The 17,109-nt window shown below is 43.0% G+C and overlaps 2 protein-coding genes and 1 long non-coding RNA gene across 8 annotated transcripts in view; 2 read left to right on the forward strand and 1 right to left on the reverse strand.

Moving 5' to 3' along the window:
* wdr4 (WD repeat domain 4) overlaps nucleotides 1-8,961 on the forward strand; it is a 31,984-nt gene extending 23,023 nt beyond the window's left edge. For both annotated transcript variants that reach the window (XM_069889206.1, XM_069889205.1), the window contains one exon: nucleotides 750-8,961. In XM_069889206.1, the coding sequence (XP_069745307.1) occupies nucleotides 750-910 (161 nt within the window). In that variant the 3' untranslated portion in view covers nucleotides 911-8,961. The remainder of the gene's footprint in view (nucleotides 1-749) is intronic.
* The window catches only part of pde9aa (phosphodiesterase 9aa), an 83,969-nt gene that overhangs the window by 1,179 nt on the left and 65,681 nt on the right, over nucleotides 1-17,109 (reverse strand). For 2 of the 5 annotated variants that reach the window (XM_069889201.1, XM_069889202.1), the window contains 2 exons: nucleotides 16,032-16,160; nucleotides 12,331-14,731 (listed from right to left, as the gene is read on the reverse strand). In XM_069889201.1, coding sequence (XP_069745302.1) covers nucleotides 14,546-14,731; nucleotides 16,032-16,160 — 315 coding nt within the window. In that variant the 3' untranslated portion in view covers nucleotides 12,331-14,545. The other 3 variants (XR_011341628.1, XM_069889203.1, XM_069889204.1) reach the window with 3 other exon arrangements.
* The window catches only part of LOC138738626 (uncharacterized), a 57,178-nt gene continuing 52,835 nt past the window's right edge, over nucleotides 12,767-17,109 (forward strand). Inside the window, exons 1-2 of the long non-coding RNA XR_011341629.1 lie at nucleotides 12,767-12,919; nucleotides 16,832-16,883. This is a non-coding gene — a long non-coding RNA (uncharacterized lncRNA). The remainder of the gene's footprint in view (nucleotides 12,920-16,831; nucleotides 16,884-17,109) is intronic.

Consider the following 17,109-nt stretch of genomic DNA (forward strand, 5'->3'; position numbering starts at 1 on the left):
CTTTCACAATTTTATATATTTCTACAAGATTCCCTCTCAAACCTCCAGTGACTCAATCTCGTAGACTAACCCCTTCAGTTCTGGAATGAACTTGGTGAATGTCCTCAGTACCACTTCCAAAGCAAGGAGGCCAAAATAGCACAGAGTACTCAGGTAAAGCCTCTCCAGTTTCTTGTACAGTTGCAGCAGAACCTCCCTGCTCTTAAATGCAATCCCTTTAGCAATGAAGGCCAGCATCCATTTGCCTTCTTGGTGACCTGTGATGCCTGCAAATGAATCTTTTGTGATCCATGGTCCAACACCTGAGTCCCTCATAACATGTTTATTGGCATACACAATACGTTTGCCCAGAAATTCATTCTTGCTGCAGCGGAACAAGTCCTTGTGATCAAAACTGCAAAAACAACTAAAGTACAACTCAAAGTTCAAATTTATTGTCAGAGTACATTCATGACATCGCATGCAACCCTGAGTTTCTTCTTCCTGCGGGCCAGGCAGAAATTCTAATTACCAGTAACTGTACTCAAGAAAGGAGGAAATGTAAACAAACTGCAAATACAGAAATATAAATATTCAGTGATAAATAATGACCATAAATAACTCGAACAGTACCCTTAATTGAAAGATGAAGAGACAATGAATACAAAAAATTGGATCCCTTCAGTTCCTCCAGCAGATTTTTTTCCCTCTAGATTCCAACATCTGCAGTCTTTTGTGCATCTTATTAATTACCTTTCTTTCCTGAACAGAATCGGCCACTGAAAACAGTTACAGCAGTTTATACAAAATGACTGTGGATAATATGGCCCAGTATCAGTCCAAGAAAGCACTGCGAATATGCCAGAGACACAGCGAAAGGACGTTGGAAATGGGGCAATTGAGTGAACACAGCAAAAGGACAAGGGTGTGAATGCTGCTTGGATAAATCCTGGTTCCTAGATGCCTTTCTTCATGTGATCAAGGTCCTGCAGTGTTTGTTGTTGAGCTCATTAGTGGATGAGAAACTGGCCTGCATCAGCCCTTTCAACAAAGCTATAAATGGTTGGGCCACTAGGTTTGAAGAGGTTAGGGTGAACAAGGAATCCTAACTAACAGACATTTATTCATTCCAAACAGTAAAGGGCCCACTTTTGCTTACTCCTGAGATGTTTGACATCAATGTCAGAATTTTCCAACTGGATTCTCTCCATGTGACATCAGAAACATGTAGGTCATCACAAGCACTGCTCTCACTAGCAAACACCGGTATTCTTCACATTTTTATAGCATATTCATTGTACATCTATCTAAAATCTTAAGACCTCCTCGGACCTGTTTACATGTGGAGAAGCCATGTTATTTAATTCCAGATATCTTTGCCTCCAAAGTTGGACATCTGGATCAGATAACCGATGTATGCTGCCCTATTCATGCTTTCTCTCCATACCCCTTCTCTTTATCCATAAGCGCCACATCCAGCTCCCTTCTGAATCTATCTAACAAAATGGTCTCTACAATATAGAAACAAGCCCTTTGATCTAATCGTATTTGCCAACCCAAGTTGTCTACCTGAGATAATCATGTTTGCCTTTACCCCTCTCAATCTTTCCTGTCTATGTACCTGTCAAAACACTTTTCAAACATTGTCTATGCCTTTTAACATTTCCTCTGGCGATACGTTCCATATACCCACTGGGGGAAAAAAAATTCCTCAAATCCTCTTCCCTCCCCTCCCTTGCCAGGGGTGACATGTTTACCATAGTGGTTAGTGGAGTGCTGGTACAGCACCAGTGACTGGGGTTCAAATCTGGTGTTGTCTGTAGGGAGTTTTCACTTTCTCCTCATGTCTGTATGGATTTCCTCTGGGTGCTCCAGTTTCCTTCCACCCTTCAAAACATACAGGGGTTGTAGGTTAATTGGGATATTTGGGGTGGAATGTGCCCATAGGCCAAATGGGCCTGTATGTCTTTAAAAAAAATTATCCAATGCTCTCTAGTTTTGTTTATACTGGGAACAAAGACTAATTATCCACCTTACTTATGCCCCTCATGATTTTGTATATCCGTAAGAGTGGTAACAAGGGTAGACAGGGTTGTGAAGGCATTTGGCATGATTGCCTTCACTGCTTAAAGCTTTGAGTGCAGGAGCAAGGATGTGATGTTGCAGTTGGACAGGATGTTGGTAAGACTACGCATGGATTATTGTGCACAGGTTTGCTCACCCATTTCTGGGAAATATACCTTCCTTTCAACATAAGGCTTTGAGGGGAATCTAATAGAGATTCACAAAATTGTGAGGGGCATAGATAAGGAAAATAGTCTTTCCCAGGGCAGAGAATCTAAAACAAGAAGGTGTAGATTTTGGGTTGGGGAAAGATTTAAAAGGGAGCTGAAGGCCACCTTCACACAAATGGTGGTGGGATATAGAACGAGTTGTCAGAGGAGGTGGTAGAAGTGTGTACGATTGTAAAGTTTAAAAGGCATTTAGATGGTACATGGATAAGAAAGGTTTCAAGGGATATGGGCAAATGCAGGCAAGTAGCACGTTGGGCCACATGGTTGGCATGGACGTTGGGTTAAAGGGCCTGTTTCTGTGCCCTGGAATTCTCTGACTCCAATACCTCTGGTCACCCCATGCTCCAGGGAAAAAGAATTACTATGCAGTCCCAGTAACATCCTTGTGAATCTTTTTTCTGCACCCTTTCCAGCGTAATCAAATCTTTACTATTTCTGGGTGACTGGAACTGTGCACAATACTCCAGATGTGGCCTTACCAGTGCCTTGTACAGTGTAACAAGACACTCCTGCTTCTGTACTCAGTGTCATGACCAATGCAACCTAGTGTGCCAAACATTTCTTCATCATCCTGTATATGTGTGGCCATTTTCATGGAACTATATACTTGTATCTCTAGGTCTCTGTCCAATAATACTCACCCAGGCCCTGTCATTTACTGTGTAGGGCCTGCCCTTGTTTAATTTAACAAATGCAGCACCTTAACCTCTACAGCTTGGCATCATACCAACAAGAAAATATTCAGCACCCCAAGCAGGCCCCACAAGTTGCAGAATCATGACTGTTCCGTATCTTAGCTCTAATCATCTGGCTTTCCAATACTTCTAAAAGATTTTAAAGTAATGAAGGAACATTTCCAAACTTCATCTTAAAATCAGAACCTAGCCTGTTAATTTGCATGTCTTGTCCCATTGCCCCTTTTCCCCACATACCCTGGTGTGCAAACAGAAGACCTATTATCTACCCGTTGTGTTTTATTGACACTGCCCCAACTGACAGGCATCACTTCCCTACAATTTCCATAATATGAAAATGTCAGGATCACAATTTGAAAACTTCTTTTCACTAAAATACAATATTAATGGAGAGAAGGTAATGCCTTCAGTCATGTCAGCCCAAGTTTCAAGAAAGATATAAGATTGGTTTTAATAAAATCAAAAGATGATTTTGACATCTAATTTTCAACAGCTATAATTTTGAAAAGTAGAATATTTGCAATAATTTGTTTTTATATGTCTTGGGTTTGTTATTAGAATTTGCTGCACAAGTTGACAAGGTGGTTAAGGAGTATGGTGTGTTGGCCTTTGTTAGTCAGGATTGAGTTCAAGAGCAGTGAAATAATGTTGTTGATCTATAAAACTCTTGTTTGACAGAGGTTAAGGATATGAGGGAGAGAAGGTTTAGATTGTAGTGGAGTACGTTTACATAGGGCAGCACAACATTGTGGCCAGAGGCCTATATTACAGAACTGTTCCATGTTTTCTGTTAATACAGACACTTTTATTGTTAATTGGGCAAAGAGAAACAAAAGAGCAGGAGCTATTTTTCGTTTTAATTTGATTTCCTTCCCAGCCACCCACCTTTCAACAATAACCAAGGATTGACGTTACCTTCTTTTATGGATGTGGCTGGTGCTTGTGATACCAGCATTCATTGCCCATCCCTAGTTGCCCCTGAGGTGAGCATGTTGGGTCTGAAATCACATTCAGAGAAGACTGATTTCATGGGTACCATTATTGAGAACAGCTATTTTTAAAAAATATTTAATGAATGAATGAAATGTAAATTCCCCCACATTTGCCCTTTCTGGATCAAGGGTTCAGAGCAACCATGGGTCACTGGAGATAGAAATGATCTCCTTTGACTTTTATATTATTTAAATTAAATATTTGTAAAATTACTGAAGTTTAAAAATGAAAATGTTTATGTAATTTAAATCCGAAGATTTTGGTTTTGGCATCATTTGAACTTTTAAAAAATTATAATGGTGAGATAAACATAGATTAAAAAAAACAAAGAATATTTTCATAACTTTTTCTGAAACAAAACAATTTATGTAACAGGAAGAGACCCACAGAAATAGGCTGAAAAGTCTAGTTAAACAGGCCCCAGGTTCACCTAAACACCCAGAATCAGGCCCTCAGGCCCAGCTAAATCCCCAGAAACAGGCCCCAAGTTCACCTAAACACCCAGAAACAGGCCTTAGAACCCAGCTAAACACCCTGAACCAGGCCCCAGGTTTACATAAACACTTAGGCCCTGGGGCTCAGCAGATACCTAGAAATAGACAAAAGCCCTTGAACTTGGGTTGGGGGGGGGCGGGGAAGAGGAGACTGCAATATGGTGATGCTTTAAAATAAATATAAATTTAAAAATTCTAAATGTTTAAACATTCATCAGAACTAAAATTAATTTGAAAGCTGAAACTGTAAGCAACGTGGAACATCACAACAAGAACGATTGGATTGTTAGCCATTCAGGCTCCACACCCAACATTGACAATGAAGGTTCAGGAACTATAACCTTGTTGGAACAATGAAGAAGCAGCATCTGTAATACCAGGGAGGTGCCTGCAGAGCGAATCTGATCTTCCCCCAGTTCCTCACGCTGTCGTTGGGTAGTCATCTCGGTGCCCGGCTAACTTTCAGAGCAGCAACTTGCAGCTGAAGAGACTATGTTCCATGTGCAACCTTTAACAGTGACAGATCATTAAAGGTGAACCTACTGAACATTTCAGGTAATAGGGAGAGGGGGGGGGATTTTTTATTCAGGAAAACATTCATATTCAATACATCTTTTATCCAGTTAGTTAGATAGCTTCCTGTCTCTAGGCCCTAACCTATACCAACATACTATGCTGGAACTTTATTAAAATCCATATAAATAATGTCAACCACTATGTCCACATTTACCTTCCTTGTCATCTGCTCAGAAAATTCTATCAAGTTTGCGACACAATTTCCTATGTACAAATCCACACTGGGTCTCTCATTTTCCCCTAACTATCCAATTGTTACATAGGACACTACAGCACAGTACAGGCCTTTCAGGCCTCGATGTTGTGCCAACATTTAAAAAAAAGTACTAACCCCTCCCTACCCCTTAGCCCTCTATTTTTCTTCCATCTAAGTCTCTCTTAAATGCCCCAACTGTTTCAGCATCCATCACCATCCCTGGCAAGGCATTCCAGGCACCCACAACTCCCTCACCCCCTGATGTCTCTCCTAAACTTCCCTCCCTTCACTTTGGACAGATGTCCTCTGGCGTTTGCTGCTCATGCCTTGGGAAAAAGATGCTGGTTATCTACCATTATCTCATAATCTTGTAGACCTCTATTAAATCACCTCTCATCCTTCTTCACTCCAGAGAGAAATGTCAGCTCTGCTAATCTTGCCTTAAGATTTATTTTCCAATCCAGGCAACATCCTGATAAATCTCCTCTGCACCCTCTCCATAGCTTCCACATCCTTGTAATGAGGTGACCAGAACTGAACATGATACTCTATGTGTGGTCTTACCAGAGATTTATAGAGTTGCAACATTACCTCTTGACTCTTAAACTCAATCCCCACACTAATGAAGCCCAGAAACTCATAGGCCTTCTTAATTATCCTATCAACCTGCATGGCAACCTTGAGAGATGTATGGATTTGGACCAAGGTTGCTCTGTTCCTCCACAAGTATCCGACCAGCTTTCAGGTTTGACCTTCCAAAATGCATCACCTCACACTTTCCCTGATTGAACTCCATCTGCCAGTTTTCCTCCCATTTCTGCATCCTGTCTATATCCTCTTGTAACCTTCAGCACCATCCACAACATTTCCAACCTTCGTATCATCCACAAACTTACTGACCAATCCTTCCATTTCTTCATCCAGGTCACATTTTTTAAAAATCACAAACAGCAAGGGTCCAAGCATTTGATAAATTATATTTCTCAGAATCCTCTCTAGCAGTTTCCCTACCACTGACATCAAACTAACAGATTTGTTGTTATCTTCTACAAACCCACCAACCCACACGGCTACCTCAGCTACACCCCTTCCCACTCTGTCCCCTGTAAGGATTCCATTCCATTCTTAATTCCTCCATCTGTACCAAGGATGAGGGCTTCCAAGCTAGATCATCAGAGAAGCCCTTTTTCAAACAGTGGCTTTTGCTCTGACACCATCAGCTTGGCACTCATCTACATATCCTCCATTCCCTGTACATCTGCACCAGCCCCCTCCACCCCCACACACAAGGGCAGGATTCCTTGTCCTCACCAGCCTCTGCGTCAGCACATCCTCCTGTGCCATTTCTGCCACTTACTACATGATACCACCACTAGACATACATTCCCCTCTCCATCTTCCGCAGGGACCGCTCCCTCCATGACTCCTTGTCCAGTCCTCCGTCCCCACCAATTGTCTCCCTTGGCACCTATCCCTATGACTGCAGGAGAGCTCCACTTGTGTTCACACCTCCTCCCTCACCACCATTCCAGGCCCTAAACAATCCTTCCAAGTGAAGCAACATTTCACATATGAATCTGCAGGGGTCATTTACTTCATCCAGTGCTTCCATTATGGTCTCCTACATCAGAGAGACTGGACGCAGACTAGGAGATCAATGCTAACATGCCTGTCCGTGGTCTTGTAGTGCCAGATTGAGACCACCTGCAAATTGGAAGAACGACATCTCATCTTCTGACTGGGCACCCTCCAACTCCCCCACTCACCTTCCCCCAGCTCTGTCTCTCCCTTCTGTCTCTTTTCGCACAAACATGATAAATTCTTACCACGTCCCTTATTATATTCCAATTAACACCTTTTGTTGGTCTGGATTCCTCCCCCAGCCAGCACTGTCTGTATTCTGAGACTTTCTGAGATTTCCTGCTTCTGGCTCATTCTGCTTCTTCCTTGAAGAAGGGCTCAGGCCTGAAACATGCACAATATATCATTGCTTTTTATGGACATTGAAAAGACCGGCTGAGTTCTTATGGCATTTCAGTGTTTTTACTATAATCACAACATCTGCAGACTTTCATGTTACACTCTAGTTCCCTGGATTATCCTTGCAGCCCTTTTTTAAACAGTGGCACTGCATTTGCCATCCTCCAGTCCTCTGGGACTTCTGTCCTTGGCGATGATTTAAAAATGTCTGTCAAGGTGCCAACAATTTCTTTCCTGCCTTCCCACAATGTTCTGATCTGGACCTGGAGATTTATTCACCCTATCCCTGAAGTGTTCCCAACTGTTTCCCCAGTTCCCTGACCAGCTTCACTCCCCATTACAAGGTCTAATATAACCCTTTCCCTCGTCTGCCTATCTACATATTGCTGTAGGACATTCTCCTGGACACTCCATCTGATTTCAGTCAATGTTGGCAAGTTAAAATTGCCAATAATAACAGCTTTGCTATTTTTAAAGACCTCAGCAATCTCTCTACTTATTTGACTCTAGTTCCTAGTGACTTTTTGGTAGCCTTTAGTATATGTCATCTAGGTAACAATTCCCTTTTGTTTCCTGATTTCCACCCACATTGTCTCACGCAATAGTTCTCTGCAATATCCTCTCAAAATACTGCTGTGATATCTTCTTTGACTAATATTGTACCTCCACTTTCCACTGTTCTTATCACACCTGTAACTACAGTACCTCAGAACAATGAGCTGCCAGGCCTGGCCCTCCTTCAACCACATCTCCATTACAGTTACAACATCCCATTGTCTTATGCCTATCCATAGCCGAATCTTGCCGGCCTTCCATGTCAGGCTTCTTGTATTAAAGCAAGACAAAGTTAACCTATTTTACTTTGGTGCTTGTCCTCCATCATCCTGTTCTATTTCAATTCACTTCCTTTGCCTTCCTCACTCCCCACAACCTTACTCATTCCTCTTTATCCACTTGGATCCCCAGAACAATGCAGGCCCTAATGCAGGGAAATGGGATTTTGTGCATCATGTTTGGTGTGGATAAGTTGGCATGAAGTGGTCTGCTTCTGTGCTGTACAATGCTGTGATTTCATGGCACAGGGCAGTTGAAAGGCATCTGGTATCATTGTCTTCATCAACCAAGGCATAGAATATGAGGAGAGAGATGATACAACTGCATAAAACAGGTTGGGCAGTGGCTAGAGAATGATATGCTGATCTGCTCCACACACTCTAGGAAGAATGGGTTGACGCTGGAGGCGGTGCAGAGGATATTCACAAGATGTCTGGCTGGAATGTTTTGAATATGGGGGGTGACTGGACAGTTTGGGCTTGTTTTACTTCCAGCAGAGGAGACTGTGGCACCTGAGAGAGGTGCATGAAATGATTAAAGGCATTGATCAAGTTTAAGACCAGAGGGAATTGGTTTAAGGTAAAGGAGGAAGAAATTTAGACGGATCGGAAGTAGAACTTTCTTTTCCAGAGGTGTTATTGGCATCTGGCCCTCTCTACCTGAAGGGGTGATGGAGGCAGAGATTCCCTGCATTATTGTAGAATCCTGACCCGCATTAACATCAGCAAGGACCAAGTGCTGCAAATGGGAGAAATCTGTGGATACTTGATGCTGAAAGGCCTGTTCCTATGCTGTGGAACTTTATGACAGTCCCACTGCAAGGCATTGGGTCAGGATGGTCAGGTGCTCAAGGGAGCACTGTTTTGTCAGGTTATACTGTACTTGTGCAATTGGATGATAAATAAACGAACTTGAATGAATCCTTGTGTTTGTGGAAAACCCAGTCCAGGTTTCAGATTCCCACAGCTTGCTCTCACCTCAGTGACAAGCTCACTTCTTTCTGTTGCCCAGGGTCAAGGATTCTTTCTTCTTCTTTTGCACCTGAAAATGAAATGATTCAGGAAGTGTGAAGTCCTGTGGGATTGATCTGGTTATGACGATCCTTCAGCGGCCTCATCAATAGATGCTGCCAAGTTAGGAGATGGGCTTGGGGAAAAGGATTCAAGAACAATATTGGTCAAAATTCTGCTCTGATAATATGACATTTTTTATTAATGACAGATATAGATTGGTACAATACAATTTTATGCACCAATTTACACCTTGTACCACGAAAATTACACGATTCAAAATCTGAAATTCCGGACTCATGTTTTAGGTGTAGTATAGAGGTTGGAACATTTATACATTCAACCTGGCTATGTGTGAAAGTAAGATCCTTTTGGTATGACTTGGCAGAAATTTTGACAAAAATTATCGAAGTGGATTTTCCATTGGGACCAGAATTGTATTTATTGAGCAATCTTATGCAAAACTATCAAAATATCAAATACAGTTCATGAGGATTGCACTAGTGGTGGCCAGGAAATAGCTCGCTGTAACGTGGAAGTCCGACTCCCCCCTACTTATTACTCACTGGAATATGGAAATACGAAGTTGTGCCCCCCTGGAAAAGGTCACTTATAATCTTAGAAAGAAATATGATGTGTTTGTTAAAATATGGCAACCTTATTTAATTCATACTGGGGTAAGAACATAATTAACTTTCCCAAAAAGGTTTAAATAATATAGTTAGGCAGGTTAATAGTGTTGAATTCCTGAAGATCAAGAGATGGACTAATTAATGAGGGCAGCTCAAACACCCCTTCTTTTGGACAATTGTTAGCAGCTGGGGGATGGGGGGGGGGGTGAGATTTGGGTAATCATATGAGACTCTATAATTTTAAAATACTGTTTATATGATGTATGTAATAATGTTCTATGTGTGTCTTGGAAAAATTAAAATAAAATATTCAAAAGTATAGATGCTGCCATGGAAACCAGCAGCTGCGGATCAGGGAATGTGAAGCTGAAACACAAAGTACTCTTTGCGTCAGGCAGTCACTGCAGGGGACGAACAAGGGTCAACAGGATTGTGGACCTTGCTTTGGAGCTGAGAAAAGTTATAAAACAAGTTTTAAGTTGCAGGGAAGAGGGGGGGGAAGCAAGGCACAATAAAGGAGCAGTTATATTGCTGGTTACAACATATTACACAGGCTAACAAGCTTACTTTGATTTTAACTGTCCTTTCACCTTATCATATCTGAGGCATGCCTTTTGTTCTACTCTCCCCCGCCTTTTGCTACCCAAGATAAATTGTTTGTCTCTCTTAGTTTGGATGAGGGACTGGTATTTGAAACCTAACCTGCCTGACCTGATAAGTGTTGCTTGATTTTACTGTTTGTATTTAAAATCTAACAAATCACCTAACAATAGGGCAACAGGTTAGAGTAGTAGTTACCTATCAGTAGTAGTAGATGCTATTATAGCACCAGTAATGTGGGTTTGAATCCCTTGCTGTCTGTAGAGAGTATGTATACTCTCCCCATATCTCTGTGGGTTTCCTCCGGGGGCTCCAGTTTCCTCCCACATTCAAAGGGGTTGTAGGTTCATTGGTGTATTTGGGGTACATGGGCCAAAAGGGCCTGTTACTGTGCTGTACAGTTTAAAAATGCTCTCTCACGTAGAACATAGAATATCACAGCCCAGAACAGGCTGACGATGTTGTACCAACTTATGTAAATCTTATCTAATTTTTCCTCCCTCACAACCAGCCTCCACTACTCCCAGCAATGCATTCCAGGCGCCTACCACTCTGTGTAAAAAGACTTACCTTTAACTTCACCTCAAACTTTTCTCCACTCACCTTAAACAGATATCCTCTGATATTTGCCATAATTGCTGGGGAGGAGGTGCTGGCTGTCCTTTCAAAGCCCCTCAATCTTGTATACATCTTCTCAGTTTATCTCCGAAAACTAAGCACAGAATTGCACCCAGCCCTCTTCATGTTGGCCTGCTACATGCTGGATAAATTTTCTGATTTCAAATTTCAGATTTATTTCAGAATACATATATGACATCGCATACAACCCTGAGATTTTTTTTTGCTGGCAAGGTAGAATTACCACTTATTGGTAGTGCAGAAAAAAAACTGTACTCAATGTACATATGTAATCAAATAAGGAAATGTAAACAAACTGGCCAAAATGGAGAGGAAGAAAAAATCCAATTAAGCGCAAAAGTAAAAGTCCTTAATGGGTATCCGATTGAGTTTGTTGTTGAGGAGTCTGATGGTGAAGGGGTAGCAGCTGTTCCTGAACCTGGTGGTGCGAATCTTGTGGCACCGATAGCTCTTGCCTGATGGCATCAGCAAGAACAGTGCGTGTGCTGGGTGGTGTGGATCCTTGATGATTGATACTGCTGATGGCAGCGTTCCCTCTAGATATTCTCAGTGGTGGGGAGGGTTTTGCCTGTGATGTCCTGGGCTACGTTCAGTACCTTTTGTAGGGATTCTGATTGCATGTTCGGGTTCTACGCCCTTTACGCCTTTTATTCTGACATGCCGTAACCATCCTAGTGTGTGCACCCCTAAAAGCTCTTTCAGATTTTCTAAGGCTTTGCACCCGGCAGTGTGATTGTCTCCCTTTTGTTCTCTGGTTTGAACCACAATCTTACATCTCTCGTATTGACATCTGCACTTCCATGTTCACCTGCTTTTTCATTCAAACAAAAACTCCAAACAGAATGTTTGACTTTTTGCTCTCCCTTTGGAAGAGATGGGTCTGGTAATAGGTCTAACATGTTCTTGCACAGGCCCATGGGTGCCCTCGTGCTCCTTATTTGCCATTCTGGTGTTTTTACTTATCCCATAAAGCACACTCAGTCGTCTATGATTATTTTGTCACATTTGATGTTCTACCACATTGATTTTATGTCTCTCTACTTCTGCTTTTCTTATTTCTGAACCTTTGCTTACTTTCCCATTCCCCTGCTAAACTCCGTCCCTACCCCTTCAACAGCAATCCGCGCACGAGGGCTCCCATCCAAATTCTTTCAGATATAATCAATCCAGTGTGAACGTGTCTCATCTCCTCCAGAACCATTCCCAAAGCCACAGGATTCTCCCCTTCACCATCTCCAACTGCAGCCTTTTGAACTTGAAGGCAGAGTACATGGTTAATGGCAGAATTCTCATCAGTGCGGAGAAACAAAGCGATTGTGGAATCCAAATCCATTGATCTCTTGAGGTTGCTTCATGTTGATAGGGTAATTAGAAGGTGTATGCTGGTCTTCATTAGTCAAGCTATTGAGTTACAAGAGCCATGAAGAAATATTGTAACTTTATAAAACTGACATATATCCAGATATACAGCACAGTTACAGGCCATTTCGGCTCACGAGTCCGTGCTGCCGAATTACACCAAATTAACCTATACCCCAGTAAGTTTCAAACAATGGGAGGAAACCAGGCCCCCCCCCCCACCCCCATAAGGGAAAACCACACAGACATGGGGAGAGCATACAAAATCTTTACAGACAGCACGGGATTTGAACCCCAATTCCTATTGCTGGTGCTGTAACAGTATTGTGCTAACTGCTACCCTGACCGTGCCATCCACAATTGTGTTAGACCACAGATTGCGTTTAGTTCTGGTCACCCCATTACAAGAAGGATGTGGAAGCTTCAGAGAGGGTGCAGAGGAGATTTACCAGAATGTTGCCTGAAATGGAGAACATGTCTTATGAAGCAAAGTTGACAGAGCTAGGGCTTTTCTCTTTAGAGCGACAGAGGATGAGAGGCATCTTAATGGAAGTGTACAAGATTGTGAGAGCCAGAGTGGACAGCCAGCACATCTTTTCAGAACAGCAATGGCCAATACCAGAGGACATCTATTTAAGGTGAGTGGAGGAATGTTTATGAGAGATGTTGGAGTTTGTTTCTTTTACACAGAGAGAAGTGGGTGCCTGGAATGTATTACTGGGGTGATGATGGAGGCTGGTACAATAGGGACTTTTAAAAGATTTAGATAGGCACATAGATGTAATGAAAAATGAGGGTTATGGGCTATGAGGTTGGGCAGGATTAGATTGATGTAGAATAGGTTTATAGAGGTTGGCGCAACATTGTGGGCCAAAGGGCCTGTACTGTGCTGTAATGTTCTATGTACAGCGTCATCACAACTCTCCTGCCTCTGTGTCCTCGGGCAGATTATCATCTCTTTCCCAATTCTTTGGACTATTCATACAGCACTTCATCCTCTTTTCAGGCCAAAAAACTGATATTTGAACAGCCAAGACATAGAAGTATGTGATACCAATTGGCATGGGATTAGTGTAGATGCACAAAAAGATCAGCATAGACAAAATGAGCTGGGGTTCACCTCCAGGGAGTCAACTGGGGGCAAGGTTGATGGAGGTTCAAGGGGGAGGAGCAAAAGCAGCGGCAGAATTGAGGGATTAGATAGGTGCTCCTGTGGCCATTGAGAATCTATGGTGCCAGGGTTACAGGTATCATAGAATCCATGCTGTCAGGGTCACGGGTATCAGAATGGTTGCAGGGCATTCTAAAGGATAAATAGCCAGAGGCTGTGGTCCACATTGGTCCTGCAACATGAATGTAGGGAGTCTGGTTGCAGATTAAAGCATAGGACCTCTCCACTCCAGGAGATAAGAATAGAATGTGTGTCTAAAGGGATGGTGCTGGACAGAGGGATTTAGATTTCTGGAACCATTTCTGGCAAAGGTGGGACTTGTATAAGGTGGATGGCTTTCACCTGAATTGTATTGGGACCAACATTTTTGCTTGAAAATTTTCTGGTTCTTTTGATGGGAGTTTAAACTGATTTGGCCAGTCTGAGGAATATTGGGGCATGTGTCAAAAATCCCTAAATCACAGCACAACTCGATGCAGAAGTGAAAATGCATATGGAATACTTCCCTTAATTATTTAAGCAGATATGACAGTAGTGTTTCAGAGACTTCGAGACAAACACAGAGAATATGGATCACATGAAAGCAGCAGAGTTTTAGTTTAATTTGGGGATAATATTCAACACAGGCATTGTGGACTGAAGGGTCCGTTCCTGTACTGTACGATTCTTTTAGCAGCGGCAAAGAATACAAGAATGGGAAAGTTATTAAACAAACTTAATAAAGCACTGGTTCTGTCTCCGCTGGGGTACTGCATACAGTTCTATTCACCATGCTGCAGGAAGGATGTGTGGGCAGGGGAGAAGAGGTGGAGATGACCAGGATGTTATTTGGGATGAAATATTTCGCCGATGAAGTTAGGTTGGGTTTAAGATGGAAGAGAATGGATAGGGTTTATGAGAGGAAACATCTACTCATGGCACAGGTGTTGAAAAATAGAGAACACAAGTTTAAGAATAAAGGGGATAGGATTAAAGGGGATTTGAGGACTTTTAAACCCAGAAAGGTGGTTGGAATCTGGAACATTGGAACTCTTTGCAGCTGGGTGAGGTGTGGAGCCAGAGACTCACAACCAGATTGTCAAGGGCCAAGACCTCAACATTGGCTGGGCGTGACAAGACCATGGAGAAATACAGTGGGTCGTAGTTTCCTGGAGGCACCAGAGGAGGAATTCCTAGGCATTACCTCATTCAACGTATCATCTATTTGTTTTAGTTCTTCGTAGTGATTCCGTGAGTCTCGCAGTGGTTGTACCATTGTGTCTTCAATCTGTGGGAAAAGCTGATCCAAAAAATGCTTCATCAGTAAATGGGGAGAATTATTTTGTACTTTTTATGTGTGTGTGAGGTGTGAGAGTGGATGAGATCAGACCACTGGGCATTGGGTGAGGGTCCACTGTTCTTGTGACTGACCAATCAGGAACAACACCTGATTTTCCGTCTGGGGACTCTCCAGCCAGATAGCATGCTTTCCTCTTCCCCCTCCCTCCTTCCCAGTTCTCCTCCCTTTCCCCTTTCTTTACCTAGCCATCCCTTCCCTTGATCACTGCTGTCGCCTCCCTCCCTCCCTTCTCCACCTACCGCCTCCTGCCTTTGCAACCACATGTTCCCTCCCTTTACTCTTTTGCTTGGACACCTGCTGACATTTTTCCATACCTTGATGAAGGGCTCAAGCCTGAAACATAGATTGTGTATTGTGGTGCACTGTTAGCCAGAATCAGACACACACAAAGATAAAGACTGCACAACAGGCTTTAATCCACAAAGATTTCCACAGAGCCAGGCTGGCTGTAGCTGCAGCAACTCTGAGTAAGGCCTTGGGAGGCTGACGCAGGCTTATATCCCGGAGGGTGATTTACACCCGACCGGGTGGGGCTTGATCCATTTAGGTTGACTGATTGACTGCCAGCGAGGTGTTGTCCTGTCCCCTTACACTCCTGCAGGCACAGAGGTTGCCCCCTGCAGTAGGTCAGTGGTGTACCACATGTATCTTTGCCTTTGCTACATAAAGGACACTGTTTGACCTGCTGAGTTTTTTTCAGCGTTTTGTGTTTTTAACTTGAACCACCTTGTGTACAGATTTTTATGATTTACTTCTGACCCCACTGATCCAGTTGACCCCTGGCTTGAACTGTAACCCGATTGGGAAGTTAAACTGCATGTTGGGATTTCAAAGTTTGCACAAGTATGAGAACAGTAACATCAGTGAAATGTAGAAAATTCTTCAAAGGGCTTTGCAGAGTAGATGCAGAAAGGATCCCTAAAATTAGGGGTTAAGAGTCAAATAGAGTATTGAATATTTGGAACTGAGAATGGTGAATCTTTGGAATTCACTAAACAAGAGGGTTGTAGAGGCTCTCTCAGAGTATGTTAAAGAGCAAAGAAGTGGTGCTAGCATGGAAGGTCAATCATGATCTTGTGCATGGGGAGCAGGCATGAGGGGCTGAATGGCTTTTATCTCTCGTTTTGTTTGCGTGGACAATTGTGTGTGTGTGTGTGTGTGTGTGGATGAATGTAGTTGTATGTGCATGTGATTGTGTACACACTGTTGTGTAAATGAGCCACTTCACCCTCTCACTCACTTTCATCACCGTCTCAAACAACGGGATCAGAACGAAGTTGATGAAGCCGATTTGGGCCGTGGCTTTTGTCACCTTGTTCCTGTCCATGAAGGGTGCAACAGGGAGACCCTCTGCCTTCTCCCGGTCACTCTGTAATGGGACAAAAACACTCATCAGGGTTGACATGTGATTCAGCAAAAGTGAAGTGGGATAATTAAGTATGGAATGGGATTGAACAGGGGGGAGGAAGAAAGGTTTCATTGGCAGGGAGAGGGACTGATGAATGGAAGTGGAATGGATTGGGGGAAGGACATTTGAGTCAGGGTGGGTGATTAACTAACATGAAAGCATGGTCATGCCCAACCTGTCCATGCTAACCGTGTTGCCTCAACAAGTCCAATTTGTCAGTGTCTGGCCCCTGTCTCTCATCGTTTCCTATACGCGTCTCTGTTTAAATGTCCTCTAAACATTACAATGGTCCCCACTTCAAATAGCTCATTCCACATACCCACTTCTCTCTGTGTGAAGATACCCTCTGTTAATGCAACTTCAGTTTCTGTTCAGCCGCTTCCTCACCTTTCTCATTCTCTATCCCTCAATCTCCTTTCCTCCAGCTTCCCACCCTCATTTCTTCCACTATCAGAGCTGCCTTCTCCACTATCATTTTCAACTTTTTTTCTCTTCTACCCTCCTATCTGTATCCACATTACCTCTTTTTTTTTTAAAGCCTGTGCTCCTCCCTTGCCCTTTCCTCCCCCTCCCTCCACCCCTCTCCTCCCCAAACCCCTCCTTTTTATTCAGACACTTGCCTGTTTTTGCAGGGCCCAGGACTGAAGCAGTCACCCTTGCCTCCCATGAATACTGCATGACCCGGTAAGTTTCTCCAGCACATTTTTGTGTGCATTCAACCTCAACATCCCAGATTTTCTTATTTAACTCAGCGCAGCTCAATGTTCCTGGGTTTTGTTTGACGTGGGACTGAGAAGGAGGTAAAAGAGGAAGAGTTGGAGCTTTGCTAATCATAGAGAGTGTCACAGCTGCACTCAGAGAGGACCTGATGGTGGGTTCAACTACTGAGGTAGAGTAGGTAGAGATCAGG

Source organism: Narcine bancroftii, chromosome 7 (assembly GCF_036971445.1).
Source record: "Narcine bancroftii isolate sNarBan1 chromosome 7, sNarBan1.hap1, whole genome shotgun sequence".
NCBI classification, from domain to species: Eukaryota; Metazoa; Chordata; class Chondrichthyes; order Torpediniformes; family Narcinidae; genus Narcine; species Narcine bancroftii.